Source organism: Macaca thibetana, chromosome 11, assembly GCF_024542745.1.
Source record: "Macaca thibetana thibetana isolate TM-01 chromosome 11, ASM2454274v1, whole genome shotgun sequence".
Classification (NCBI taxonomy): Eukaryota; Metazoa; Chordata; class Mammalia; order Primates; family Cercopithecidae; genus Macaca; species Macaca thibetana.
Window position 1 is genome coordinate 46,415,698 of NC_065588.1, and position 27,845 is coordinate 46,443,542.

Sequence of the window (27,845 nt, forward strand, 5' to 3'; positions counted from 1 at the left end):
AGGAGAAAGGTGAGAGCCACAGGAGCAGTCCCCAGGCCTGGGTTCTCTGCTGAGACTTCTGCTCCATCCCTGAGCATAGCTCCCTGTTCCAACCCTTCCTCACCCTGTCCCCCTCACTCCCTTTGCCCCCTTCCTTCTGTCCAAATTCCCTTGACCTCTGGCTATTTTTCCTTCCTTTTCTCTGCTCCTTCTTTGGAGATTTGGCAGTAAGGGGTTGCGACGATGCCCCCCACAAGCCCAAAGCTACAAGGATGGGATCTAAGTGGTCAAGGCTGCGTGTTGGCTGACATATGTGCACGTGTATATATGTCACATGTAGGTGGGGAGCAGGGATAAAAGCAGGTGAGTGCTTGCCATGTGGGTCAGGCCCCCGGGATACGTGGACATCTGTTGGTGGGGGGTGTGGTTGTGAATGGTGTGCTGTGACTCTGGTCGGTATGTGTGTCTGTCTCCATATGGGCTAAGTGCTTGAATTAGTCAAGTGTGACTCGGAGTGTGTGTGTGTGTGTGTGTGTGTGTGTGTGTACGAGCGTGTGTGCCACCAGAGGAAGCAGCAGCAAGAGGCAAGAGCATCGATCCGAAGGAGACAGCGCGGGGAGGGGGACGCTAGGGGCAGACACCCTCCCTCCTGCGCGCACACACGCGCGCGCGCACACACACCACACACCGAGTCACACACACAAGCCATAGGGCCTCGCAGGCAGGGAGACGGCTCCGGGACTGGAGAGAGGCAGCTCCGCCGAAAGCTGCCGCGAGGAGGGGCGAGGCTGCGCGGGGAGTCCTGGGTCCCGCTCCCCGGTCCGGAGCCCCGCGTGCACACCGGCCCAGGGACAGCCTCGCAGACACTCGTAGGCGCGCACGCGCACCCTCTTCCCTCCCCCTCCCCTCCCCCTCCCCTCCCGCCGCCTCCCGGCCGGACGATGGATCCCTGCAGATCCCAGGGCTGAGAGCACCGCGCACCGCGCCGAGCCCGGGCGGACCGAGCCGAGGCGAGCGAGAGAGCGAGCTAGTGCGCGCGGGCGGGCGGACAGATCGGAGCCGAGCGGGGCCGGGCGGGCCGCTCCCTGCAGGGCTCTGCGCGGCGTGCCGCGGCGGCCCCGGGCTCCGGCCCCGGGCCATGAGCTCCTCCGCGACTCGGCGCTGAGCCCGCGACCGGTCCAGCGCCCCAGGACCCGCCGCCGGCTGCCGGCTTCCCGAAGCCCCCTCAGGTGGGTTTCCGATCCCCCTGCCTTTGGCTGCGGGGCTCCTCGGCACCCCGAAGCCAGGACTCTCCTCCCTCTGGATTTCCCTTGCTGCTGGGGCGGCTCGGTGGCTGGGGAGGGGGGCGGGGGCCGAGCAGGGGATCTGACTGCGACGAGAAGCTGGACTGGGGGGGGGGGGTGCGTCCGGGGCGGGGACAGCTCGCTGTCATAGAGAACCGCGCCCCCCCTCCATACATCCACCTCGGGCAGCCCGCCACCCCCCACTCCCAACATACACACACAGAGCCTGCTCTTATTTCAGAACTGGAGACACCCGCAGGTGAGGACTCAGGCTGGGCCCCTCCCCAGAGGTAGCCACCTCCCTGGGGGTTTTTTGGCCCCAGTTTAGCTCTTAGGACCATAGCCCCGTCCTGTGAATACCCATGAGCAGGAGAGGAGCTCCTTACCCCGGGGTCAGCCCATCTGGGCCAGTTTTCATCTCCAGGATGGGGTGGATATTCTTGTCCCAGAGTGACCCCACATCTGGAGGGAACTCCTGCGCCTGCCTATGGGTGCATCAGGACTTCCCCCTCAATCTTGGATGACTGTATCTGGGGTCTCCCCGGGCCTGGGAAGCTTCTCTGGGAGAGCATTCTCTTGGCCTGACCTGACCCCCTGTTCCTGTGTATTTGGAGGAACCCTGGATGTGTCCCTTGGTCAGCCACCTCTGGGCTTGCAAAGCAGGGAAGTCTTCTGCCTGAGGAGTGGTGACCTCTGGAGATGAGGATTCTGGATGGGCACATGTGGAGGGGGGGCCCCATGTGTACTTCCATCCCAGGACAATGACAGACTGTCCCTCTCCCCTCCCCCAGAATCCCCTCAACAAGGATGGAACTGAAGGCCGAGGAGGAGGAGGTGGGTGGCGTCCAGCCGGTGAGCATTCAGGCCTTCGCCAGCAGCTCCACGCTGCACGGCCTGGCCCACATCTTCTCCTACGAGCGGCTGTCTCTGAAGCGGGCATTGTGGGCCCTGTGCTTCCTGGGCTCGCTGGCTGTGCTGCTGTGTGTGTGCACGGAGCGTGTGCAGTACTACTTCCACTACCACCATGTCACCAAGCTCGACGAGGTGGCTGCCTCTCAGCTTACTTTCCCTGCTGTCACGCTGTGCAACCTCAACGAGTTCCGCTTTAGCCAAGTCTCCAAGAATGACCTGTATCATGCTGGGGAGCTTCTGGCCCTGCTCAACAACAGGTGGGTGGCTCCCACCCTCCCTCAGCTCTGCTCCTGGAGTTGTGTGAGTTCCAGTCAGGGTGTCTGCCTCCCTAACCCACCATAGAGGCCAGTCAAGCCTGCCCTTTAACCCACCCCCACCCCGAAACCTGCCACTCACAGCAGAGGAGTTAGGGTGCTGCTGAGCACCCAATTAAGGACACCCAGCCTCTGATCCCAGCATAGTCCAGAACAGCTTGACCCCTACCCAGCCTGAGATATGAGACATTGTCACCCTCTCTGGAGTGAGCTTTACCCTTATTCTGGCCACTCTGTCTTGACCTTCTCGTCAGCTGGCGGATGGGCACAGACCATCTTTAAAGGGTAGAGACTATAGTATAAAAGCCACAGTCCCTGCCTTGTCTCTCTGCCCACCTTATCCATGCTTCCTTTCACCCGTATACTGGGATGCCCTGCCCCTGGGCAGCCACTACAGATCCTTCTGTCATTTCAGACCCATGTGGTAGATCTTCTGCATGCCCAGCTCTCCTTCCTTGCCTATACCTGGGCCTGATCCCCAGGGCTGGAGGCTGCCCCCATCACCCAAGTTGGGTGTGGGACACTGATGGCTGTACTGACCCGTGTGCCACTCACCCCCGGGCCCCAGGTATGAGATACCAGACACACAGATGGCAGACGAAAAGCAGCTGGAGATATTGCAGGACAAAGCCAACTTCCGCAGCTTCAAACCCAAACCCTTCAACATGCGTGAGTTCTATGACCGAGCTGGGCACGACATTCGAGACATGCTGCTGTCCTGCCACTTCCGGGGAGAGGTCTGCAGCGCTGAAGACTTCAAGGTGGTGAGTCCCCTGGTGTGGGGTGTGAGTCAGCCTGGCCCACAGAGGAGGAGGAGGAGACAAGGAGCAGGCTGGGCCTCTCCAGGTGCTTGCTACTCTGGGAGAGGAAGTTGTGTGTCCTGGGGTTTGCTTCTGGTAGAAGGGGAGTTTGTTCAGCATAGGGACACATTTACACTCACTGAGGGCCTGAGTCTCAGCCTTGCAGCCATGATGGCAGGAAAGAGAGCCTACAGTGCACAACACACACATATATGCACAAACGTGGCCTGACATAGCCACAAACCCACCAAGCTTACCTTCTAGGCCACAGGTGTCAGAGCTGAGCAGAGAGGTGGGTAAGCTACAGCCTTGTTACTTATAGTGAGGTCCAGGACCATCAATTGGGAGCTTGAAAGGAATGCAGGACTTTGCCACCCCACTTCCCAGACCTACTGAACCAGAATCTGCATCTAATAAGATCCTCAGGTGATTGGAGTGTACACTAAAGTTTGAGAAGCACCGTGAAGGACAAGTAAGGGAAACCTTCTCTTAAATAGCCTGACAGTAACTCCCTCTGTGCCATCTGCACCCCATACATAGACACATACACTGGTTAGGTTCCCTGCTTACCAGGAAGAGCCACAGAGCCAGGGTCTGAGGAAAGGAAGGCCATCAGGACACCCAGTCATGGCTGCCCTGGAGGCTCCCTTTGCATCTTAAAATGGAGATACCCCACAGATGTGGCTGCCTCAGGCCAGCACCTCAGGGAGGGCGTAGGGAAACTGATTTTGGCATCTGATGTGCTGGGCGACCCTGGGCAAGTCACACAGATTCCTGAGGGTTAAGACCTGGACCCGGATGGCAAAGAGACCAGAGGCTCTGGAGCCATGTAGAAACAATAACACCAAATGAATGGACAATGTTCATAACTCTTTCACGTGCTTTCTAGGCTCCCCTCAATTGCCTTGATACATAATCACGTTAGCTCTATTTTACAAATGCATGAACTGAGACACAGAAAGGCAGAATGATTTACCTAAGCTCACACAGTTAGTGACAGGTGACAGGTTCAGGATTAGAACTCATGTCTCCTTAAGCTGAAAATGTCCTTTACTCTTTTAATTAATATTATGGACCCTGGAGTTATTGTGTCCACTTCACATTCTTTTCCAGGACCCTTTTCTCTCCATGCCTACTCAGCTCTCAGATCCTCTCCCTTTTTCCTGCCCATTTTCTCCCTGTTTGCTTGCTTCCTCCTGCAGTATGGGAACATGAACTGTATTTGTGCAGAAAGGATGGCACCATGGTCACGTTTAGTGTTTCTTGCTGTGCAGGACTTCCCAATCTCTTTAAGCCTTGCTCTGCAGACCAGTTTCATGGGCCTTTGTCAATCCTGCTGGACAAAGTTTACCTGATCGCACTCTTTACTGAGCCAAGCTGATGGGGAGCTTAGCCAAGATGCAAGAACCACTTCCTTCCCTCTCTTACTTCTTCATAGCAGGAGAGTCTTGGATTCCCCAGAGCTCGAGACCAGAGGGTTCCCAGTCTCACAAGTGATGCTCCCAAGAGTAATAGGACTGTAGGTGAAGGTGGAAGCAAAAGTCAGAGCCCCCTCTCTCCAACACACCCAACATACAAGCAGGAGGGACCCCTGAGAAAGATGGAGAAAATGTATTTGTTTGAGTGGTTTGTAGTGTTGAATGAGGGAGGGAAGTGCTTGGCTCAATCTGAGGAGGTGCTAAGATATAAATCTGGGCACAGTTAGTCCATAGAAAGTGTTCAGTTGAGGCTCCATCTGTCCATCATGTCCAGAAAGATTCCAAGTGGTGATGCTAAGATAACGTTTGGTCAATAATGGAGATGTTGAGATGTGATTGGTCCATGCCGTCTGAGGGGACCATTCTAAGTAGTCAGATGGAGATGTGATTGGCTCACAAAGTTCTGGAGCAGTCTGAGTTGTTCCTCTTACTCTGGGGGAGAGACACACAGGCTAGCACCCTGCAGCCCCAGCTGTGCCCCTTCTTGCTTCTGGGTTGTCAGGGAAGACCAGGTTTTTGCTGTTTTGCAGCCCGTATCAAAGACCTGACCCTGAATTTTGCTGGACCCGAAACTCTCACCCCTCCCTCTGCTCTCTTTAGTTGATTTCATTGCCAGCCCCTCTCCATGTCAAGAGCTCTACCCATAGGGATGTTCCCACACAGATGGGCGTCTGGCCGGAGTCCATGTCTGACACCTCCCCACTGGAGAAGGGCCTGGCAGGCTCTCTCCTCCAGCTCCCCAGTCCTAAGGGCTCCCACACTCCTTGCCTGATGCTCCACCCTCTCCCTTCTCTCCTCAGTCTTGTGATTAACATCCTTGACATTCTCTGCTAGGCTCAGAGGTGTGTTGGGAGTGTGTCTCCAGCCCTGGGCAGATGTAGCACTGACAGAAAACAGCTGTCTATAGGGTCAGGGTCTAAGGGAAACCATCTTGGCATCTTCTGCAGCCTTCAGAGCAGAGGTTCTTCACTGAGGAAAGGAGGTAGTGACGGAAGAGAGGCTTTGTGGTTAGGGCTTTGGTTGCTCTTTCAGTGGCTCAGGAAGAAGCTGCTGGGGCCCATCCAACAGGATTGCTGTGGGGATACCACCCCCCACTGTCCAAGACCTTGCTCAACACGTTTGCAAAATATAGTGTGTGGGAGCACGTGTGGACTCTTTTGTAGATTTCTAAGGGCAACCCTCATCTCAACAATAAGAACCCTGTTTCTAAAGGCTGGTTGGGGGAGGCATAAGAAGACAATTCAGGGAGGCTGCTCTGGTCACTCAAAGACCCCAGCTCCCCTGATGAGGATCTGCAGTAACAGGCATATCTCCAGATGTGCTCCTGGATCCAGCTCAACCCCAGGGAGTAGTTGGTGGTCACAGAGCATTTGGCCAGGGTCCATCCCCCAGGTGTGGCTGAGTCAGCTTGGGAGGGTGGGGGTGAATATGGGGAGCCTGAGCTGAATCTGGGAGGGACTGGTTTGGAAATCTTTCAGGATTGAAGAGACAGAAGGGCAGGGCAGGGAGTATCCCCACAGCAACCTGGCTGGGAAGGTCTCAATAGCTGCCTCCTGAGCAACCATAGTGACCCAACTACAAGGCCCCCTCTTCCCGGCCACCTCCTTTTCTTCCTGGTAGGGTGCTTTGTTGCCAAGGCAACGGGGTCTGCGGCTCCTCTCTCCTGCCCCACCTTGAGGCCAGTCAGGCCAAGGCAGGGCAGGGGTTCCATGGAGGGGGGCTGGGGTGCAGCTGTCTGCTGGTGTCTGGGTGGGGGCCAGGGGAGTGAGCACAGTCGCAGCTGGTGCCAGCCTCCAGCTGCACCTTATCTGTCCCTGGCAGTGGGAGCAGCTGATGTGGCCGGAATGCTGAGCAGCAGCAAGGGGAGGGGGCTGGCAGATGGTCACCCAGTCTGCCCTATGCCACCCCCTCCTCCGCTGAGACCTAGACCCTTTGCCTAGGGGAGAGAGAAGCAGGAATTCATTTCTGGGGCCTGAAAGAGAAGGAAGAGGAGGGCAGAGAGTGGAAATGCTGGGGTGGGCGTGTGGTGTGGCTCATAATCTCTCTCAGGAGGGTGAAACTGGGGGACAAGAATCCCTGGGAGGGGTCCACAAGAGTACTTCTCAGGACCCTGGATTGGAGACCAGAATCTCCCAGGGAAGAGGTGGAGTGAATGAGCACAGAAGCCTCCCCCGCAACCCACTGCAAGGTTCCGAAGGGGCCTGGGCATCCCCTGGAGCACCTAGGGAAGTAAGATCCCTGTGGCTGTGGGTGGCTGATCCTGGGACCCAAAGTGGGGAGAGAGAGGTCGTCTAAAAGCAGGAGAGCCAGGGATGGCAGCGCCTGGCAAGAGCCAGGACCAGCACGGAGCTTCTTCATCTCCAGGTTTCACCCCTCATCCCCACACCCCATGCTGCCCCACAGAAGCTCAGACCAGAAGTCCCTTGGAAGGGCCTGACCTTACTGCCAGGGTCTGCGCCCTCCAGCTAGGCAGGGAGTGGAGGGGCTGCTGAGGGGAGAGGCTGCCCAGACTGCTGTGCAGAGAGGGGAAGAGGGGTCTTGGGCAGCCCCACCCAGAGGCCTGGTGGTCTTCAGGGGTGGGAAGGGGGAACATGCACAGATTGCAGAAGGATAGAAGAGGCTGACCTGGAGACAGTAACTTTGGAGGAGGGGTTCATGGGCCTCATGAACTTTGGGGGAAGGGTTCCTGCCCTAGGTGTTCGTGGCTACTGCCTCCTACCTCATCCTTCTCATCTGTTCCTCCCTCCCAGAAAGTGCCTAATCTGAACACAGGCGGGTGGAGAGAGGAGACGGGAGCAGAGCCCATTGCAGTTGCAGGAATCCAGTGGGTGGGCCCTGGGTTGGGGTCTCAGATGGCTCCTTTTCCCTCTGTCTCAGACACAGATACACACAAACATCCTTCAGGTAGCCCAGTTTTCTCTCTCACCTCTTCCCCTTCTCCCCAGACCCCAGCCATTTCTGACTCCACCCCTCTCTCAGACTGGCTATCAGCTGAGAGCTACTCTAAGCTAATTGATCTCTGGGCTGCTGGCTAAAGTAATAGGGAATTCAGTAACTAAGTGCCTCTGGGGGCCAAGCCTGGAAGTGGAGGGCTGGTCTTGTGCCTTTGTCACTGCCCAGCCAGTGGAGAACTGGGGTGGCCACTGCATGCCCAGTGTGTCCTGGAGACAGAGGGGGAGGCCCACAGAGAAGCTTGGAATGTTCTGCTGTGGGTGGAGGTTGCTTCTGAGTGTGCTTCGGTTTTGTGGAAAGTAATTTCAAATCTCAGGGGATGGCGAGGGAGACAGAATATTCAGAATGAGAAGCTGGGATTAGGGGAGTGTTAAGCTCCACTGGATTCATTCCCATAGCAGACAGTGCCACTTCCGTGTGCCAGGTCCTGCACTGGGGCAGTGAAGTGCAGCGTGGGAGGTTCAGGGCTGAGAGCCATGGGGGTGATACTAAAGGAGGCCAGGTGGGGTGGGCTTCAGAACAAGGGGGAACATGCTGGGGATGAGCAGACTCTCAACATCCAAGGGGAGTCCTCCCAATCTCCCCAGCCAAACTCAGCCTCTCGGAGAACGCCAGGTTCATAGAATGTGTTGGTGTCTCCCCAGCTAACTAAATCAACCGGCCAATTCTCTCCGGCAAGGGCCATTCTTCAGAGCCTTGGCCAGCCCCTGCCCACCCCCACCCCCAAGCTTTCCCTCACTTGTATGTTTGAGGTGGCCAATCTAGAAGCCTCTACCTTCTGACCTATGACGTCCCAGTCAGGACCCTTGGGTGCACATTCTGGGAGGCAAAGCTGGAAGGAGACAGCAAGAATGAGAAGGGGTGCCTAGCTGGGTGGAGGATGGGACTGGGCATTAGGGCTCCTGGTCTCTATTTTGGGCAAAGTTCCACCTGGCCCCACTTCTTAGCTTCTAAGAAGCTCCTTTAAGGAGGTTGTAAGAGTATTCTCTATCGAGGGGCAGCCCTTCCTCTGGGACTCTCTGGCCAAGTGCACACTGCCCCATGTGTAATGGATGTGCAGCGCCAGCCTACCTGGACACAGGAATTGGACATCTTCCTCACAGAATATTTAAAAATGAGCATGAAGCTGCTGTGTATTCACCTTAAAGGGAAGTTCCCTTAAGGAACTGTCAGGACAGACACTCTGCCACCCCAGGCTCTCCAAGGCCACTCTCCAGGGAGAGACAGGGCCAGTTGTGATCTTTCTGAGATCCCATGAGTTCTTGGATAGAAAATGCTTTCCCACCCTTCTGCATGCCCTCTGTGTGACTGACAGTCCTGTGGGCCCAGGAGGTTGGGCTGTGCAGCTTAGTGCTTTGTGTCTCCAGTTGGTGTCACACCAGTATGCCAGGGTGAGAACATCCCTGGGGGTGAGACTGCTGCAGTGGCCTTGGCCCTGGACAGCAGCCATCTCAGACTTCCTCACAACACCCTCATCACATGTGCGCCCCAAGCGTGCAAGCACACATGTGCACCTCTGTGTGTGTCTGGGGTAGAGTGTGGATGTACAGTGTGAAGCGGAAGCATGTGGAGATATATGGGGGCCCATGCAGCTTGGTGTGTGTGGCTGTGGGAGAAAGCTTTTGTGCAGGCAAACCTCTGGTTGCATGCAGAGCACATACCAGCAAAATTAATCATCTCTTTCAGTTGTGCTTTGCAATTTACAGATTCCCTTTACTTTAGCTCATGTGAGCTTCATAATTCTTGTAGGTAGGAAATTGTTAACATCTTCATTGGAAAGATGAGAAAAATGAGGCTCAGAGGAGTTGTGTGACTTGCCTGAGGTCACACAGCTGGGAAATGACAGAGTGGGACCCTGACTTCAGATCTTCTGAGTCCAGGTTCTTTGTGTATGACTGTAGGAGCAGGAACGTGTTTAGAAGAGGGTGCTCTGTTGAGAAGCAGTGTGGGGAGGCAGGAAGGGCAAGAAAGGGTGCAGAGAAGAGACCTTAGGAATCCCGTTCCCAAGTTGAGTAGGCCTAGTTTTTTGATGCTTCTGTCTTTTCATTGCACCATCAGGCCAAGCGCCTATCTTAGGTGAACCCACCACTGGCTTTCCCCAGGGTCACACCAGGGCAGCCAGGACCTCCCTGAGGAACTCACATACCATTGCATTGCGTACATGCTCAACATCCTTAAATGGGCGTGCAGTGCTGCCTGGCAACCCCACTGCGTTTTCCTGGTCAACTTGCTCTCCCTGATGACTACTGCAAACTTCTCCACTCTTCTCAGTCACCCTTCCTAGCTCCTCTCACCCTCAGCAGATGACCTTGCCTCCCACTTACTTCACTGAGAAAATAGAAGCCTCAGACAAGATCTTGTCCTTCTTCTGGGTACCAAGCCCTAGAAGGGAACATTCATCTTATCTAGGATAAAGTCTCAACCTAGAATTTTCATCTTATTCCCTTCTGCCTTTTTAAGATCTTTCTCTTGCTAATTCTGTCTCTCCCTGCTCTACAGTTGGTCGCTCCTTCTCAAGTGGAACCCCATTGACAATGAAACATGCTGAAGATGCTCCTGTCTTAAAATACATAGCTGTAACGACAGCTAACATATACTGAGCACTTGCTATGTATTGGTCTTTGTGCTAAGATAAAAACTAAAACATATGTGTCTGTCAACTCCACAGCACCTGCCAGCTCCTATAGTGTCTCTGCTTCCCTTCACAAAGTTCCTAAAAGTGATGTGTTTATTTCACTGTTTTCATTTCCTCATCTCTAACTCACTTTCTGATCCAGGCTGCTTTCTTCCCCTGTCATTGCCATTCCTCCTAAATGGTTCTAGCTAAAGCCAGTGGTCACCTTCATGTTGCCAAATCCAGCAACTATATTTTTTTTAATTCTTGATCTCTCAATAGCATTCAAAATAGTTGCCCACCACCTCTTTTTTTTTGAGACGGAGTTTTGCTCTTGTTGCTCAGGCTGGAGTGCAGTGGCACCATCTCGGCTCACTGCAACCTCCGCCTCCTAGGTTCAAGCAATTCTCCTGCCTCAGCTGCCTGAGTAGCTGGGATTACAGGCGCATGCCACCATGCGTGGCTTTTTTTTTTTTTTTTTTTGTATTTTTAGTAGAGACAGGGTTTCTCCATGTTGGTCAGGCTGGTCTCAAACTCCCGACCTCAGGTGATCCGCCTGCCTTGGCGTCCCAAAGTGCTGGGATTACAGGTGTGAGCCACTGCGCCTGGCCCCCACCACCTCTTTTTTGAACTACTCCCTTTCCTGACGATCATACTCTCTTTGTTTTCCTTCTCTGTCTACCCACTCCTCTGTCTCTTTGCCAGTTCATTTTCTTCTGCTTGGCCATTTAGTGTCATCACTACTCAAGGCTCAGTCCCAAGCTTTAATCTTCTTTTAAATCACAAGAGTACAATGCACCGTATTGTAGCTTGAAGAATTTTTACACTGGTATGTCTTACAGTGTAGTATTTTGCATATTACACTGGTATGTATTTACATTGGTATAAAACATTTCCAGTAGCCCAGAAAGTTCCTTCAGGCTGTTTCCTAGTCAATGCTACCCCACAAGAGTTAACCACTATTCTATCAGTATAGACTAATTTCACTCGTTCTTGAACTTCCTGGAGTATATGTATCCTCCATACGGTGTATACTCTTTTGTGTGTGTTTGTTTTGTTTTGTTTTGCTTGTGATTATGTCTGTGAGATTTAGCCATGTTGTTGTGTGTGGCAGTGGTTGGTTCTTTTTTGATGCTATATAGTATCTCATTATATGAATATGCCACAATTGATCCATTCTACTGATGCTAGACATTTGGGTTGTTACTAGTTTTTGGCTCTTATCTATAAAGCTACTATGAACATTCTTGTTCATGTTTTTTAGTTGACATATACACTAATTTCTCCTGGGCATATGACTAGCTGTGGAGCTATGGTTAAGTCATAGGGTATGATTCTGTTTAGCTTTAGTGGATACTGCCAAATCAGACCTTTTTTCTATTTTTTTTTTAACTTTATATTCTATTCTTGGGCAGTCTCATCCTCACTCATGACTTCAATTACCATCTACACACTGACAACTGCCAAATTTATGTCTCAGCCCAGCTCTCTCCTCTTAGCATCAGCTCTAGTCGCCAATTTTCCACTTAACGTCTCTATTTGGATGTCCCTAAGACTCCTCAAGACCAGCATGTGCAAAACCAAAGTCATCATCTTACCTCCCAAACTAGTTCTTTACCTGTGCGCCTGATCTAGTGAGCCACCCCACTGTTCACCCCATCATGCAAACCAGAAATCATCCCTGACACTCCATCTCCCTCACCTGCCTTGACAGGATCTACCAATTTTGCCTCATAAACATCTCCACTCTACCCCTGTTCCAGGCCGTCCCACCACTGCATGTCTCACTGGGCCACTGCAATGGCTCCTCCACAGGCCTCCCAGCAGTCCCTCTGTAGCCTTCACTCTGCAGCCATAGTTGTCTTTTCAAATCAAAGCTTTGATCACGTGAACTCCTTCCATGGGGAGTCTTTAATTGTCCCTGAGCCAGAATCCTCACTGTAGCCTTTAAGACCCTGAGTGACCTGGGTTCTCCCTGCCTTTACCCACCTCTCCAGCTACGCTTGCCCCTTCTCATCTCTGTCCTTCAGGGCCCTTGCACACACTCTGTTCTCTCTCTGGAATATCCTCCCTCCTCCACAGGGGCACGTGCGCACGCACACACACACACACCATTACCTAATTACTCCTCTTTATTTATTTTTTATTTTATTTTATTTGTATTTATTTTTTTGAGACAGAATCTCCTTCTGTCACCTGGGCTGGAGTGCAGTGGTGCAATCTTAGCTCATTGCAACTTCCACGTCCTTGGTTCAAGCAAGTCTCGTGCCTCAGCCTCCTAAGTAGCTGAGATTACAGTCATGTGTCACCATGCCTGGCTAATTTTGTATTTTTAGTAGATATGGGGTTTTGCCATGGTGGCCAGGCTGGTCTTGAACTCCTGGCCTCAAGTGATCCACCCACCTCGGCCTTCCAAAGTGCTGGGATTACAGGTGTAAGCCACTGCGCCCAGCCTCCTCTCTATAATTTAGACTGTAATTCAAACATCATTTCCTCAGAGAAAGCTTCCTTGATTCCCCAGTCTGGGTCAAGTCCCTCTGCCATTCACTCTGATAGAGCCATATTTTTTTTATAGCACTTACCATGGTTTGTAGTTAGATATTTATTTTTTTCATTTTTGAATTGATGTCTGTCTCCCCTCTTCGACAGTAAGCTCCTTGAGGGCAGGTCCATGATGTGTTCTCCACTGTGGCAATGAGTAAATGAAAGAATGAAGAAGCAAGGGATTTGGAGACAGATGACCTCATTCCAGCCTCCAGCCCACTTCTTGCTCTCCCTGAGACTTGAATAGGCTGGTGTGGCTCAGTTTTCTCACTTGTCAGATGGGAATGAAGTTTCTCATACCTGCTTATTTCACTGGGTTGTATAAGGATCCCATGAGATAACAATTGAAAACCATGGGCCGAGCATGGTGGTTCACACCTGCAATCCCAGCACTTTGGGAGGCTGAGGCGGGTGGATCACCTGAGGTCAGGAGTTCGAGACCAGCCTCAACATGGAGAAACCCTGTCTCTACTAAAAATACAAAATTAGCCGGGTGTGGTAGTGTATGCCTGTAATCCCAGCTACTTGGGAGGCTGAGGCAGGAGAATTGCTTGAAACTGGGAGGCAGAGGTTGCGGTGAGCCGAGATCACCGCACCGTTGCACTCCAGCCTGGGCAACAAAGAGTGAAAAACTCTGTCAAAAAAACAAAACAAAACAAAACAAAAAACACCATGGAGCATTACACAGATGTAAGGGGTGGCTGGAATGAAGAAAGAGATACAGAAAAAGTCAGAAACCACTCAGCACACACTGCTGAAGAGAAGGCCTGGATGGGGAGGGCTGCACGTTTGGACAGAGGGTTCAGAACTGAGTGCAGCTCTGTGTGTGTGTCTGCTTGGGCACCTCTCCAGGGGCCCTCTGTGTATGCCCTTTGACATTTTCCTCATCCTCCAATTACTTGAACAAGATGAAGACGAGAAAGAACATTAGAAGAATAAGCATTTGTTTGAACAAGCATACAGGTGATGGAGGAGAGAGGACGTGCAGTGGGGGGGTGTGTATGTGTGTTGGGGTGTGTGTGTGTGTTGTGGTGTATGTGTTGGGGTTTGTGTGTTGGGGTGTGTGTGTCGCCCCACACCAGGGCTGTGTGTCTGTGTGGTAATGTGCAAGTGTGCAGTGTGGTCTTGGTTGCTGTAAGGGAAGAGGTATTCAGTTGCACCCAACTTACTGTCCTTTGGCGCTGTCTGTGTATGCACACCCTTCTCTTTGCTGGGGCTCCCAAGCTGGAAGCTCTTATTGCCTTTGCTGCTTCCTTCTGGAAATCAATCTACTTCCCCTTCCAAAATATCTGAAGGAGAGGGACAGTGCCCTCTAGTGGGAATGCATGGGCAGCTGCAGCTTCCTCAGCCCAAGCCTCAGCCCACTCCACTCAAGTCTGGAAGTCCTCTCTGAAGCACTTCCTGGGGAATGCAAAGGAGGAGGCCCCTACCCTCTGAGAGCTCAAGATCTGGCAGGCAGGAAAAAGATGCACACAGGAGAGGACACACAGGTTCATGCAGGAGAAGCCTGAGGACAGCAGCTCAAGGTGGGGGGGGGGGGTCTCTCCTCATCTCTGCAATGACTTATCTCTGGTTGCCCAGGGTGTTCCTGGCTTTCCTTGCTTCCTGTTCCCGCACATGGTCTCTTGGTCCTGCTCTTTTACTCTTGGTCTCATAGCTGTAGGGCCTTGAGCAGAACTGGACCCTTCAGTCTGTTCCCTGGGTGGGCACTCACAGCGCTCTGTGGAGTTGGGGGAGGCTTCTTGGAGGAGGTAATATGTGAGTAGGGTCTTGAAAAATGAGTAGGAATTCTCCAGATGGAGTCCAGGGAAGGCACAGGACTGTGGATGAGCCTTGTGTGTCTGGGGATGGGTGGTGGCGGCTGGATGCTGGCCTGAGGTGGAGGGTACATTGCTTTCAGCTTTGTGGGGCCACAAGAGATGCCTAAATTTTCACAGGAGGCAGTGGGAAGTGAGAGAAGATCTTTACTTTTTTGAGACAAAGCCTTGCTCTGTCACCAAGGCTGGAGTGCAGTGGCACGATCTCGGCTCACTGCAATCTCCACCTCCCGGGTTCAAGCGATTCTTGTGCCTCAGCCTCCCAAGCAGCTGGAACTACAGGCATATGCCACCACGCCTGGCTAGAGAAAAGGTCTTTAAGCAGAAGAATGGTCAGAGTCACAAAACATGGACTAAAGGTGGGGAGAAACTGCAGGGAGGCAGGGAGACCAGTTGAGAGGCTGTTGTTTAGGCAAAAGAGCAGGGCAGTGGCAGAAAGAGGAGGGCAGTGGCTGTTGTTTAGCCCAATCTGAGGGCAGTGGCAGAAGGATGGAGGGGGCGAGAGGTCAAGACTCCGATTCTGGGGCCTCTTTGTCCCTGGCAGCAAAGCTGAGGCCAAAAGTTCCACATCACTCAGTTCTGCTAGAACCTGGCACTCTGCCTCCCATCCCCAACACACTCTAGGGTCTCTGCAAATGGAGAAGGGAAGATGGTGGGAGCAGGGAGGGAGAAGAGAGGAGGAGGAGGGGGAACACAGCCTGGGACTAGGGGATGCTTAAGGAATGGGGAGGCCCAAGCAGACCCACCTAGCCCCAGTCTAGCCCTACTGCTCCTCCTCTGGCCCTGCAGAGAAAGAGTTAATCTGCTACACCTCCCTCCCCAACCTTCCCCTCCTCCCCTCAGGTCACCTTCTTGGCCCTGGAGACTTGGCTGGTGGCTCAAGTTCCTCAACCAGTGTCCCTGAGTAATCAGAGCACATAGAGGGACCAGGGGCCTGGGGGCAGGGAATGGTAAATTAGGGGCAGGGGAGCCTCAGAGACTGAGGCCGGGAGTCTGCAAGGCTGAGGGTTTGGCGGGAACCCCAATTTGGTTCCCAATACTGTCTACCTGACCCAGGTCCCCCTGCCCCACCCCCAGCACTGATCTCAATTTCTTCCATCCACCAGAGAATTCCTCGAACTCCTAAACTGTTGAGGGCTGCAGGGGGCAAGCTGAAAGGGGTAGTGGTGATCTGCCAGGAAGCTTTCCCACTGCAGGAGACAGGGTCCCTCCCCTTAGTGCCGGGAACTGGTCAGAAATGAGTCTGTGGTCAGTGAGAGACTGCTGCTAATGGAACCTGGGCTGGCCCACAAGCCACAGGAGAGTAGGGGAGAGGAAAGGAACCAAAATACAGCTCAGCATAGGGGGTGGGACTAGGGCTGGTAATGCTGTCCTGAAGTAGAGCTGGGGCCAGGGAGGGAGGGGAAGAGAAACAGGGTCGGGGACTGGAATTGGAGGTCTGAGAGAGTGCCTGGTGGTGGGGCACGGAGGGGTTAAGGTATCCCAGAGGAATAACTGGATGAAGGGAGAATAAGGGAGAGGACCCAGAATTGGGATGCGGGCACTGAGGGACATGATGAGGAACAGACTGGAGGATGACAGAGAGCATGAGTATGTGTTATGTGTGTCCTGGGGGGTGGGGACTGTTGTCACTGCGATCATCATGGCAGTGGGCGCAAAGGATGGTGCCGGGTCCCTCCTCACCGGCAGGGGTGGGTTCCAGGAGTCCCAGCCCTAGGCTTTTCCAGGGTTTCCACTCTGTCCTAAACCCTCTCTGTGCTGCTGGAGCGGGTGACAGGAAAGGGGCTCCAGCCCCCTGCTCTCCATCAGCCCTCCCTTTCCCACTGCCATCAATTATTCATCAGCCCAGACACCCGCCCTCCCTGGCAGGGCAGGCTGGTCCTCCTCCCATGCCCCGCCCCAGCCACACTGCCACAGAGGCCCTGGTGAGGAAGGACAGCCAGCCAGGCTGTGGATACCTGACTGACAAGCTGGGTGGCTAGCTCTGCCAGACTCTGCCTGGGGTCACATAGCCTTCCCCTCTGGCACCTTCCCCCTTCCTCCTGCCAATCCCTGGCACCAGGAAGCCCCTGGAGAAAATGCCCATTCGGATCTTCTGCTCTGTGTCATTCTCCTCTGGAGAGGAGGCCCCAGGGCCCTTGGGAGATATTTGGGGTCCCCACCACCATCAGCAGCAGCAGGACATCTCAGAATCAGAAGAGGAGGAAGAAGAGAAGGAAAAGGAGGCAGTGAGGAAGGAGGCCAGCAAGAGGCATTCACCCATGGACTTGGTGGCCTTTGCCAACAGCTGCACCCTCCACGGCACCAACCACATTTTTGTGGAGGGGGGTCCAGGACCAAGGCAGGCGCTGTGGGCGGTGGCCTTTGTCCTGGCACTGGGTGCCTTCCTGTGCCAGGTAGGGGACCGCGTTGCTTATTACCTCAGCTACCCACACGTGACCCTGCTAAACGAAGTGGCCACCACGGAGCTGGCCTTCCCGGCGGTCACCCTCTGCAACACTAATGCCGTGCGGCTGTCCCAGCTCAGCTACCCTGACTTGCTTTATCTGGCCCCCATGCTGGGGCTGGATGAAAGTGATGACCCTGGGGTGCCCCTTGCTCCACCGGGCCCTGAGGCCTACTCTGGGGAGCCCTTTAACCTGCACCGCTTCTACAATCGCTCCTGCCACCGGCTGGAGGACATGCTGCTCTATTGCTCCTACCAAGGGGGGCCCTGTGGCCCTCACAACTTCTCAGTGGTGAGTGGGGCCCCATGCCTGCCACAGTACCCCAAGAGTGTCTGCCATGGCTCTCCCTGACTGTCACCTCCTGGGGTTGGGGCTGGGGCTGGGGCTGATGACTGTGCTGCCCCCTCCTCACCTGGCTGACCCAGGCCAGAGCTTACCCAGGAGTCCAGGGCCTGAAGCTAGGCTGATATTCCCAGGTCCATACCAGCACTGCTTTTCCCGTTAGAATCTTGAAACACATCTGTCTTAGTTGGTGTTTCCTCCCTACATGTCCTCCAGTCTCACCTGCCCTTCCCAAGACCTCCTCATGGTCCAGCAGGGCCTGGGACCTTGCTCCATCTGTGAGGTCAACCTTTGATCTGTGGTGGACACCAATGCCTGGCCAGTTGCTCACTATTTTGACTAGCACCCGCGGACTGAAGCTGGGGTGGGTGCTGCCTGGTTTCTGGTGGTACAAGAGAAGGGAGTGAGAGGGAGACAGTAGAGGGGTGGGGACATCCCCCACCACCCCCACCTCACCATGCTGCTTGTCAGCAGCTCCCACAGCAGGGACTTCAATGCATCTTTGCTTGGTCTTCCTGTGCCCTCCTACGGGTGCCCCATCCCCACCAGCTCTGTGTGTGTGTGTGTGTGTGTGTGTGTGTGTGTGTGTGTGTGTGTGTGTCTGAGGGTAAATAACAGGTCTTTAAGTCATATCCCTCTCCCCAGCTTTAAGTGGCCAGCGACCCTCTTCCTAGGGGAAGCTGTCACTGGGAACTGTCCTCCTGCTTGGCCCCCCACCCAGGGGTCTAGGGCCTTCCCTGCTGGAGGGTCACCTGGCACCCCACTGTCTCTCCTAAGTTCATCTTCCAGGTCTGTCTGGCCTGACTGCTCTCCTGCTCCACCAGCTCCCAGGTACCAGGCCTTCCCTGCCCCACACACCCATCCCTCAGTCCTCCACCCCCTCCCTAGTGTAGGGGCAGGGGGTGTCATCATACCAGTGCATCATGGGATGACTGCAGGCATACAGGGGCCTGGGGGTTTGGACCACTGGGCCTCAGGGAGGCCAGGAGCCATAGGAACGTGGCTTCCTCTGGGCCTGAGGGTAGAGCAGACACTTCTCACCCAGGCCCACCAGGTGGCAGCAGCAATCCACTGTACAGCAGCCCAGTCCTCTGAGCCAGCGCAAGGCAGGGCTGCTAGCCGGCCTCAGACACCTCTAATCCCATACAGCTCTGGATGGAGTGTAGGCATGAGTGTATGTCCAGCCTGGAGCCTGTGGCTGGGTGCCGCAAGAACTGGTCGTGGGGCTGGGGATTAGGAGCCCTTGGAGTTCTCTCTTTGCCTCATCCCTAGACCTCACCCACAAAGTGGGGAGAGCAGTATGTTTCCTTTTCTGGAGGGCAATGGAGGAGGCTGTTCTAGGAAGGGGGAAGGGGACAAAGACCCTATTCCCTAGTAACCTACTGCCATTGCGGCTTCAGTCTGGCCTGAAACTCTTTTGTCTGTCCCCTGCTCTGGGCTGTGTTGACTTCACCTTATGACTTGTTTTGTGGACTTTGTCACCATCCAGCAGTAGTAAAAGCACGGCCACCCCAACCTGGGGACATTCAAGGAGGCTGTGGGGAAAAGGCCAAGAATAACTGGTTTACTTTTCTCTTTGCAGCTTTTTAATCAGCACTGTGACCAGGGCTGCACTGGGGCATGGAGCGGGGAGAAGACTGGGGAGACAGCCCCCAGGGCTGAGATATCTCCTGAGGCCCTCCTAGTTTTGCAAAAGCATTAACACACGCACCATGCCCTGGGGGCTCAGTCCCAAGTGCTGGGAGAAGAGGTGCTGGTGCTTGGTTGAGCGTGGTCCTTGGCATGGCAACTGGGTCTACTTTCAGGTTCTGCTGATAATAGAATAATGATAGACCCAAGGGGCTAGGGGCTGAAGGAAACCAAAAAACTGAGTTTGGCTGGGCACGGTGGCTCACGCATATAATCCCAACACTTTGGAAGGCTGAGGCAGGCGGATCACCTGAGGTCAGGAGTTTGAGACCAGCCTGGCTAACATGGTGAAACCCCGTCTCTACTAAAAATACAAAAATTAGCCAGGTGTGATGTTGTGTGCTTGTAATCCCAGCTACTTGAGAGGCTGAGGTGGAGGTTGCAGTGAGCCAAGATTGCACCATTGCACTCCAGCCTGGGCAACAGAGTAAGACTCCATCTCAAAAAAAAAAAAAAAAAAAAAAAAAAAAAACAGACCGAAAAAAAAACAACAACAAAAAACTAAGTTTGGGTCTTGGGGAAAGCAGAATTTTAGATTCCCAGAGTGAAATCTAGGAGAAGAGAAGGTATGTCTCAGAGGCCTCAGGAGCTTGGGCCTGAGGAAAGGGTCCCAAGGAGGGGCCAGGGATCTGGCTATGTTGGGATCCTGGTGATGAAAATGCATATGTCAGGTTCCTGGCAGGAAAAAGACAGCTACCTGATGATTTAGTTGAAGACTTTAACAAAGGGACTGCTGACAGATCTGTGGGCAGGGTTAAGAAAACCAGTGAGAGGGGCTGAGGCAGCGAGCAGTACTATGAAATCGTTATCACTCCTAGGCCGAAGAAGCACAAAAGAAGACAGTGCTGTGTAGGGAGCCCTGACCGGATTTGTAATCATGGAGAGCGTAAGCCACTACTAGAGCTACAGAGGGGCGAGGGCTGGAGAAGGATTCATACCCCAATCTTTCCTCCTGCCTTCTGATCCATTACCAATACCTCCCAACTGTGAAACCCAACCAGAAGCCCATGCAGGTGGCAAAGGAGCTCAGGCTATGCACCCTACCAGGAACAGTTTTCCAGGGCACACAGAGGGCAAGGAAGGGCGGGAAACAGGTGGGAGAGGGGAGCAAATGGAGAACAGGCTGCACAGGAGGAACCGTTCCCAAAGGGTGTTGAGATACCAACAGCTGGGGTGACTAGGAACAGCCCTTGGTGAGTAGAGGGTGCTGGCAGGACTCAGGCTCTCCACTCTACCCCCGCCAGGTCTTCACACGCTATGGAAAGTGCTACACGTTCAACTCAGGCCGAGATGGGCGGCCGCGGCTGAAGACCATGAAGGGTGGGACAGGCAATGGGCTGGAAATCATGCTGGACATCCAGCAGGACGAGTACCTGCCTGTGTGGGGGGAGACTGGTATGTCACCCGCTTCAGGGGCCCCTCTGCATGGCTCTAGGCCCCAGCCTCTGCCAGGGGATTCCTGGGCTTCTCTGTGAGACCCGGGCAGGGCCCGGGCTTTCCCCTCTCCCCCCAGCATCTCACCATCTCCATTGCTGACTCTACCTGACTTCCACACTCACATCTCTCTGGCTCCCCATTCCTGGCTCAGTTACTCTCCAAGGTAACCAGCCATCCTTTTCCATCAGCGCCACCACCACTCTATAAATAACTCCCTCTCTTCTCAGGCTGCCTGCCTGTCTGGTCTCGGGGGGCCTTGGGGCAGAGAGAGATGGGGGAAAAGGGAGAAAGGGAGGGGGAGAAATGGAGAGCATCTGAAACAGTGACACTCTGGGAGAAAGTATTTGAAACACCAAGATGCAGCGCAGAAGCCAGGTAAGAAAAGAAGTGTATAGGATGCAGGGGTCGTCAGAGCAGCTCAGAGCTGGTAAACCCAGAAGGAGGCTGGGGGATGGGCTAGGACCCTATAGACTTCCCCCACCCCAGTCCCAGTGTATGCTGTGCTTATTCCCAAGAGAGGTAGGATGCCCCCAGGTCTGAGGGGGGTTAGGGAGTCAGGAGTCCTCCCAACTCACACACCCCTCATTCCCCTAGACGAGACGTCCTTCGAAGCAGGCATCAAAGTACAGATCCATAGTCAGGATGAACCTCCTTTCATCGACCAGCTGGGCTTTGGCGTGGCCCCAGGCTTCCAGACCTTTGTGGCCTGCCAGGAGCAGCGGGTGAGAGGGCCATGGGAGGCTGGTCCTGGGGTGGGGTGTTGAGGGGTCCAGATGGAGTGGTGGGCAATCAAGCATGGGAAGGACAGGTGAGTGAGGACCTGGGTGGTAGTCTGGCTAGTCCAAAGCATGAGTGATCGAATGAACAAGAATGCTCTGTAAACTCTGAGACCTTCAGAGGCTACAGAGAGAGAGAGGGGCAGAACTCCAGAGATCTGCATCTTGTCAGAGGAGTCCATCAAGCTGATTTGGGGAGAAGTCCCTGCACTCCCCCAGCTCCCCGGCTTTCCCAGCAGCTCATCTACCTGCCCCCGCCCTGGGGCACCTGCAAAGCTGTTACCATGGACTCGGATTTGGATTTCTTCGACTCCTACAGCATCACCGCCTGCCGCATCGACTGTGAGACACGCTACCTGGTGGAGAACTGCAACTGCCGCATGGTGCACATGCCAGGTCAGGCCCAGGGCTCCAAGCATACTCCTGGGGTCCCTGGGCCTTTACTGCCCCTCACTAGCTCCCCATCCGTATCAATCTCCCAACCCCAGTTCCAGCCCACTCCATTCCACACCCATCTGGCTCTTGTCTCTCTGACCTCAGTTCCTGCCTGCACCTCCAGGGATGGGTGGGAAGGGTCTAGAAGGTATAGACTGGGAGTGAGTCACTTCTGGGGCAGCGTGGGGGCCCACCAGTCCTCCCCTCCCATCCTCTCCCAGCTTACACCTTCTAGGCCTTTGGTAATACCACCATCACCAGACCCCTTGAATCCCCATCCTGTATCATTGTCTTTTCTCCTCTGTAGGGGATGCCCCATACTGTACTCCAGAGCAGTACAAGGAGTGTGCAGATCCTGCTCTGGGTGAGCGCCCCTGGCCTGGGGCAGTCTGGGGGAGGGAAAAGGTGCTGCCAGCCATGTGCACAGGAGTTTCAGGTCAAGCTCCCAGAAGTCTCACATAACTCCTGGACTGGGCTGCACCCGCTCTTGTGTCTGATACTAAAGCTGAGAATGGTCAGGCATGGTGGCTCACACCTGTAATCCCAGCACTTTGGGAGGCCGAGGTGGGCAAATTGCTTGAGCCCAGGAGTTCGAGACCAGCCTGGGTAACATGGTGAAACCCTGACTCTATGAAAAATACAAAACAAAAATTATGTGGGCATGGTGGCATGTGCCTCTAGTCCCAGCTACTCCGGAGGCTGAGGTGGGAGAATTGCTTGAACCTGGGAGATGAGGTTGCAGTGAGCCAAGATTGTACCACTGCACTCCAGCCTGGGTGACAGAGCAAGACCCTGTCTCAAATTAATAATCATAATCGGCCAGGCGCGGTGGCTCACGCTTGTAATCCCAGCACTTTGGGAGGCCGAGGTGGGTGGATCACGAGGCCAGGAGATCGAGACCATCCTGGCTAACACGGTGAAACCCCATCTCTACTAAAAATACAAAAAAAATTAGCCGAGCATGGTGGCAGGCGCCTGTAGTCCCAGCTATTCAGGAGGCTGAGGCAGGAGAATGGCGTGAACCTGGGAGGCGGAGCTTGCAGTGAGCCGAGATCGCGCCACTGCACTCCAGCCTGGGTGACAGCGAGACTCTGCCTCAAAAAAAAAAAATAATAATAATAATAAATAAAGTTGAGAAAAGCATCTTCAGAGGACCCTATGAAAAATGAACAGAGGTCACCTTGGAATGGCCTTCATCTTCTTTCATCAGCCCCTCAGCTGGTTGACCCTGGAGGGTCCTGAGGAAATGAGATATAAGAGTAAGAAATATCCATGGTGAGGCTTGGTGAGAATTAGCTCAAGGTGGACACAGCTGTGAGGGGGCAGCTGGGGTTCTCCTCACTCTTCTAGTTCTCTCCATCTACATCGTTGGTTCAGTGGCCTGCAGGGTTCAGCAGGTAAAGTCCTCAAACATGCCTCAGGCTGGATGGTGAGGTAGGATGTTGGCAGAGTTTGGCATCCAGGCAGGTCATGGAAAAAGAAAGGGGCCCAGGGTTTCTCTGGGCAGAGCTAGGATGTGCATGCGGGAAGGTGCTGGCAGAAGGGCACCACTCAACTGGGACCTCTCACCTGGCTGAGTGCAGACTTCCTGGTGGAGAAGGACCAGGAGTACTGCGTGTGTGAAATGCCTTGCAACCTGACCCGCTATGGCAAGGAGCTGTCCATGGTCAAGATCCCCAGCAAAGCCTCAGCCAAGTACCTGGCCAAGAAGTTCAACAAATCTGAGCAATACATAGGGTAAGGGCTCTGACTGGGTACAGCAAGGCCCTTGGGTTGGGACTGTGGAATGGATGAGTGGGGTTTGATGGGGGCGGGGGCTGGCAGGCAGGGGGAAGTTGAGATAACACGGGGAAGGTCTAAAAGGCAAGCAAAGAGTCTAGGGTGGGTATGCAGGGAAGATCAGGCCAGAATAAGCAGGAAAGCACCCCTTTCTCTTCCCTCTTCATCCTCATTGTTGTAACAGTAGTCACTTTATACTTAATACATACTGCATATGGTACAGAACATTTCTCCCTATATGCCATCTCATTTAATCCTAAAAGGCAGGTATCTCCATCAGCGTCTCATTTTATAGATATGGAAACAGATTCAGAGAGGCTGCCTTGCTAAGGTCACCTGGTTAGTAAGAGACAGAGATATGACTTGAACCTAGGTCTCCTCCCCCAACCCCTGTGCAGGGAGAACATCCTGGTGCTGGACATTTTCTTTGAAGTCCTCAACTATGAGACCATTGAACAGAAGAAGGCCTATGAGATTGCAGGGCTCCTGGGTGAGCTGCTGATGGCACCTGTCCCCTTCCCATGCCATGGGCATGGCATGGCTCCCTATCATCCAAAAGCAGGGTGCTCACTTCTGTCCCATGAGGGTCCTCCACCCCAGAGGCCCTTCCCTAAACCCTGTTGTCTTGGTAAGTGGTGAGGGAAGGGAACTGAGCCTTCTCTTAGGGCAAAGTGGAAAAGAGAAAAGACAGGACTGTGGTCATGAGGGAGGCGTAGGCATGGAAGTGGAGACTATTTTATACGCTCCTAAAATCGGCCCAGAAATTAAGAGTTTTGTGGTATTTTGTAAACGATTATTTTTCTTGAAAAGCACCTGCTCGTTTTAGAAAGGTAGAAAAACGCAGAAAAGCATAGAGAAGAAAATAAAACTTCCACCCGAATCTGGCTTTGCGATCCTTCTGTGCGAAGGCTGCCAATCTCTTTGAGAATACAACTTGCCTGCCCCAGTCCCAGTAAACCCTGCTGCCCCCACGGCGTCCTGACCCCACTGACCCCCCTGGCCCCTGCCCCCGCAGGTGACATCGGGGGCCAGATGGGGCTGTTCATCGGCGCCAGCATCCTCACGGTGCTGGAGCTCTTTGACTACGCCTACGAGGTAAGCGGGGGCGGGGCCCGGCGCAGGGCCACGTGGGGGCAGGGTCCAGCCCGCCCACCTGCCCCGTCCCGGTCCTAGGTCATTAAGCACAAGCTGTGCCGACGAGGAAAGTGCCAGAAGGAGGCCAAAAGGAGCAGTGCGGACAAGGGCGTGGCCCTCAGCCTGGACGACGTCAAAAGACACGTGAGGGAGCGAGCGAGGGCGCCCTCCAGCCCGCCCCTGCCTCCACCGCCCCAGGAACCCCTGTCAACCCCCGCCCACCCGCCTCTGCCACCACCTTCTCTCCTTTGTCTCCTGAATGCCCCAGCACTACCGGAAGCCCTTCCGAGGGATAACCCATCCCTGTCCTGTGCCCTTCCCCTAGAACCCGTGCGAGAGCCTCCGGGGCCACCCTGCCGGGATGACATACGCTGCCAACATCCTACCTCACCATCCGGCCCGAGGCACGTTCGAGGACTTTACCTGCTGAGCCCCGCAGGCCGCTGAACCAAAGGCCTAGATGGGGAGGACTAGGAGAGCGAGGGGGCCCCCAGCTGCCTCCTCACATCTGCCCTGGGGACTCCCCACACTCCGGGGCAGATCTTTCCTCTTGTCTGTGGTAAGGAAGGAGTCTTGACCATAGAGTCCTCTCCCTGCCTCTATCCCATTCTTTTTACGTTTAACAAAACTAATCTAAGAAAGAACTAAAAAGGGAGAACGGGGCAAGGGACCTCAGGCTGCCCCTCTCTCCATGCTGCCTCCCCTAGCTCCCAGCCTGAATTCTGTCTGTCTAGCTGTCTGTCATCTGAGTGTCCACCTACATTCTGCTGCCACCAGTCACCAAAGGCCCTTCCCAGTGAGGGGTGGAAGGGATCCCTGGGGTCTGGAATTTGGCCCCAAACCAGAGAATGTACCTTAAGGGGGAGGGCTAGTGTGGGGGAGGGAGGCTTCCCCAGCCTTAAGAGACCCTCTCAGCCCAGTGACTGTCCCCAAACCCAAGTCTCCTGGCAGGAACTAAAACCTCTGCCCCACTCTTTCACACCATGTGGAATCTCGTGGGGGTCGGGGATCCCCTTAAGAAGTGGTAATGGGGTCAAGATGCGGCCCTGGTGCTGTAGGCGACATCCTGATACCTATAAGTTCACCCCCACCCCACAGCTGCTGGAGAGAAATCCTAAGAGGCAGCCCTCCCTCACCATCCCACAAAAGACCTGGCTGGTTAACATCCAGCTCAGGGAGAAGGGCACTGGTGCCTAACCTCACTAGTCCCTCTCCCGGAGGCCCTTGTAGAGGGCCACGTCCATAAATTTTCTTATGGAACTCTCCCACATCCTCTTCTCCAACTTCATTTGCTTCTCTCAACAACCTCATCTGCACTTTCTATTTCTATATGATACAGACTCTATATTGCTATATCTCTGTATATACTTTCCCCAGCCCTGTCTGTCTCCACCCCATCCCCTCTTGTCTCTGAGAACCATTCTCCCACCCCAAGTTCCACCTTCTATGTTTCTGCCCCCTCCCTGGTCTCTGAATGCCTTCGCCTGTATAAAGAGTTGGACTCTCTCCCCTGGTGTCTGTACTGTGTACACACATCCCTCTGAGAAGCACAAGGAGACGACACGCGCATTGTAACCTTTGCACTGTCTCAGTGGCGACAAAGGAAGCTGTGAATCACAAGCTCTGCCTCTTTCTGGCCTCACCCTCTCCCCCAACCCGGGCACCCTCGACCCTCCCTGCAGCCTTAACATTCTCTTCCCCTGCTCCTCCTATCCCATTGCCCTTTGCCCAGCTGACAGTAGCATCCCCAGGGAAGGGGTTGCTGTAGAGATAGCCCCCACCCAGGGGATGGAGGTCTGCCCTGGACACTAAGCCAAGTGTGTCAGAGACAGAAGGGAGCTGGGGATTGGTGACTCCTAAAGCTGGGGCAGTGGGATGCTAACAGGCAGAAGCTGAGGTCCTCAGTCAGTGGCCTTTCCTCCTTCTGGGTGCCCAGCCCCCTTTCCTCACCTGATACCCAAGCCCACCACTTTTATTTTCTGGTGAGGTGGGTTTGGTAGGAAAGAGAGGCCTAGAGGAGGAGTTGAAAGCTCTGCTGTTGTCCCTCCCTATCTTAATGAGAGACAAGTGAGGTGGAGGGCCTGCCCCCTCCCTCCACCAGACACTCCTTCCAGGCCTAAGCCCCAGCCCCTCTCCAGGCCTTCCTTCCCCAGCTGTGTCTTGGTCTTCAATCCCAGAACAGGACCTGTGAGCAGGTCACCTGTGCATTGGCCTGGAGCTGGAGAGTAAGGCTATAGGATCTTTGGAATCTCTTGGTTCCTGGGAGTTCCTCAGAGATCATACCTCCCCAGAGGGAAGCAGGAATGAGGCCAAAAAGTGTGCATTGGATAGGGGAACAGCAGGCAGGGCTTTGGGTGACGCATGCCTCTGGTCTAATAAACTGGGTTTCAACCATCTCCTCTTCAGTGTTGTTCACTTATTTGAAAACATATTTAGGTATTCTCACTAAGTGCCTAGAGCTGAGCTTGGTTTGGGGCCAAACAATTAGGGGATGAGTAAGGAGAAGGTTTGAGTAGGGAGACTGTGGTCCTCCTGGGATGGGACGGCTGACCATCGTATCAGGAATAGTTTGAACCACTGGGCAGGGAAAGAGGGAGGAGTCAAAGGCAACAAAGGTCCAAAACAGAATCCCCATCACAAACAATGCTTTAGAGAGAGAGCAGAGTCAAAATTCAAGATAAACTGGAACTTATTATAAAATCTGGAAGCAGGCTGGCACGGTGGCTCACGCCTGTAATCCCAACACTTTGGGAGGCTGAGACGGGCGGATCACTTGAGGCCAGGAGTTCGAGACCAGCCTACGCAACATAATGAAACCCCCATCCCTATTTTTTAATATTAAAAAAAAATCTGAGGCCAGGCACAATGGCTCACACCTGTAATCCCAGCATTTTGGGAGGCTGAGGCGCGCAGACCACTTGAGCTTAGGAGTTTGAAACCAACATGGGCAACATGGTGAAACCCTGTCTCTACCAAAAATACAAAACAGCCTGGCATGGTGGTGCATGCCTGTGATCCCAGCTACTCGGGAGGCTGAGGTGGGAGGATCACTTGAGCTTGGGAGGCGGAGGTTGCAGTGAGCTGAGATGGTGCCACTGTGACAAAGACAGACC

General features: G+C 54.1%; 3 protein-coding genes across 4 annotated transcripts in view; all 3 read left to right on the plus strand.

The window, feature by feature from the left end:
- LOC126931026 (cytochrome c oxidase assembly protein COX14) overlaps window positions 1–27,845 on the plus strand; it is a 144,039-nt gene that overhangs the window by 79,279 nt on the left and 36,915 nt on the right. The gene's annotated exons all lie outside the window — the stretch shown is intronic.
- On the plus strand, window positions 673–27,128 carry ASIC1 (acid sensing ion channel subunit 1). 2 transcript variants are annotated; one of them, XM_050748682.1, is made up of 12 exons: window positions 673–1,208; window positions 2,054–2,431; window positions 3,057–3,252; window positions 20,416–20,566; window positions 21,203–21,330; window positions 21,624–21,780; window positions 22,127–22,183; window positions 23,403–23,556; window positions 23,997–24,088; window positions 24,614–24,693; window positions 24,772–24,876; window positions 25,058–27,128. In XM_050748682.1, the coding sequence occupies exons 2-12, from the start codon at window positions 2,070–2,072 to the stop codon at window positions 25,160–25,162; spliced, it is 1,587 nt and encodes a 528-aa protein (XP_050604639.1). In that variant the 5' UTR covers window positions 673–1,208; window positions 2,054–2,069; the 3' UTR covers window positions 25,163–27,128. The 2 variants fall into 2 exon arrangements, with proteins under 2 accessions (XP_050604639.1, XP_050604638.1); XM_050748681.1 differs by lacking the exons at window positions 673–1,208; window positions 2,054–2,431; window positions 3,057–3,252 and adding an exon at window positions 16,174–17,431.
- Window positions 25,381–27,128, plus strand: LOC126931027 (uncharacterized; the record flags this gene model as incomplete). The annotated part of the gene is made up of 1 exon (XM_050748706.1): window positions 25,381–27,128. A coding segment is annotated over one exon (549 nt), but the record flags the coding sequence as incomplete, so codon positions are not given.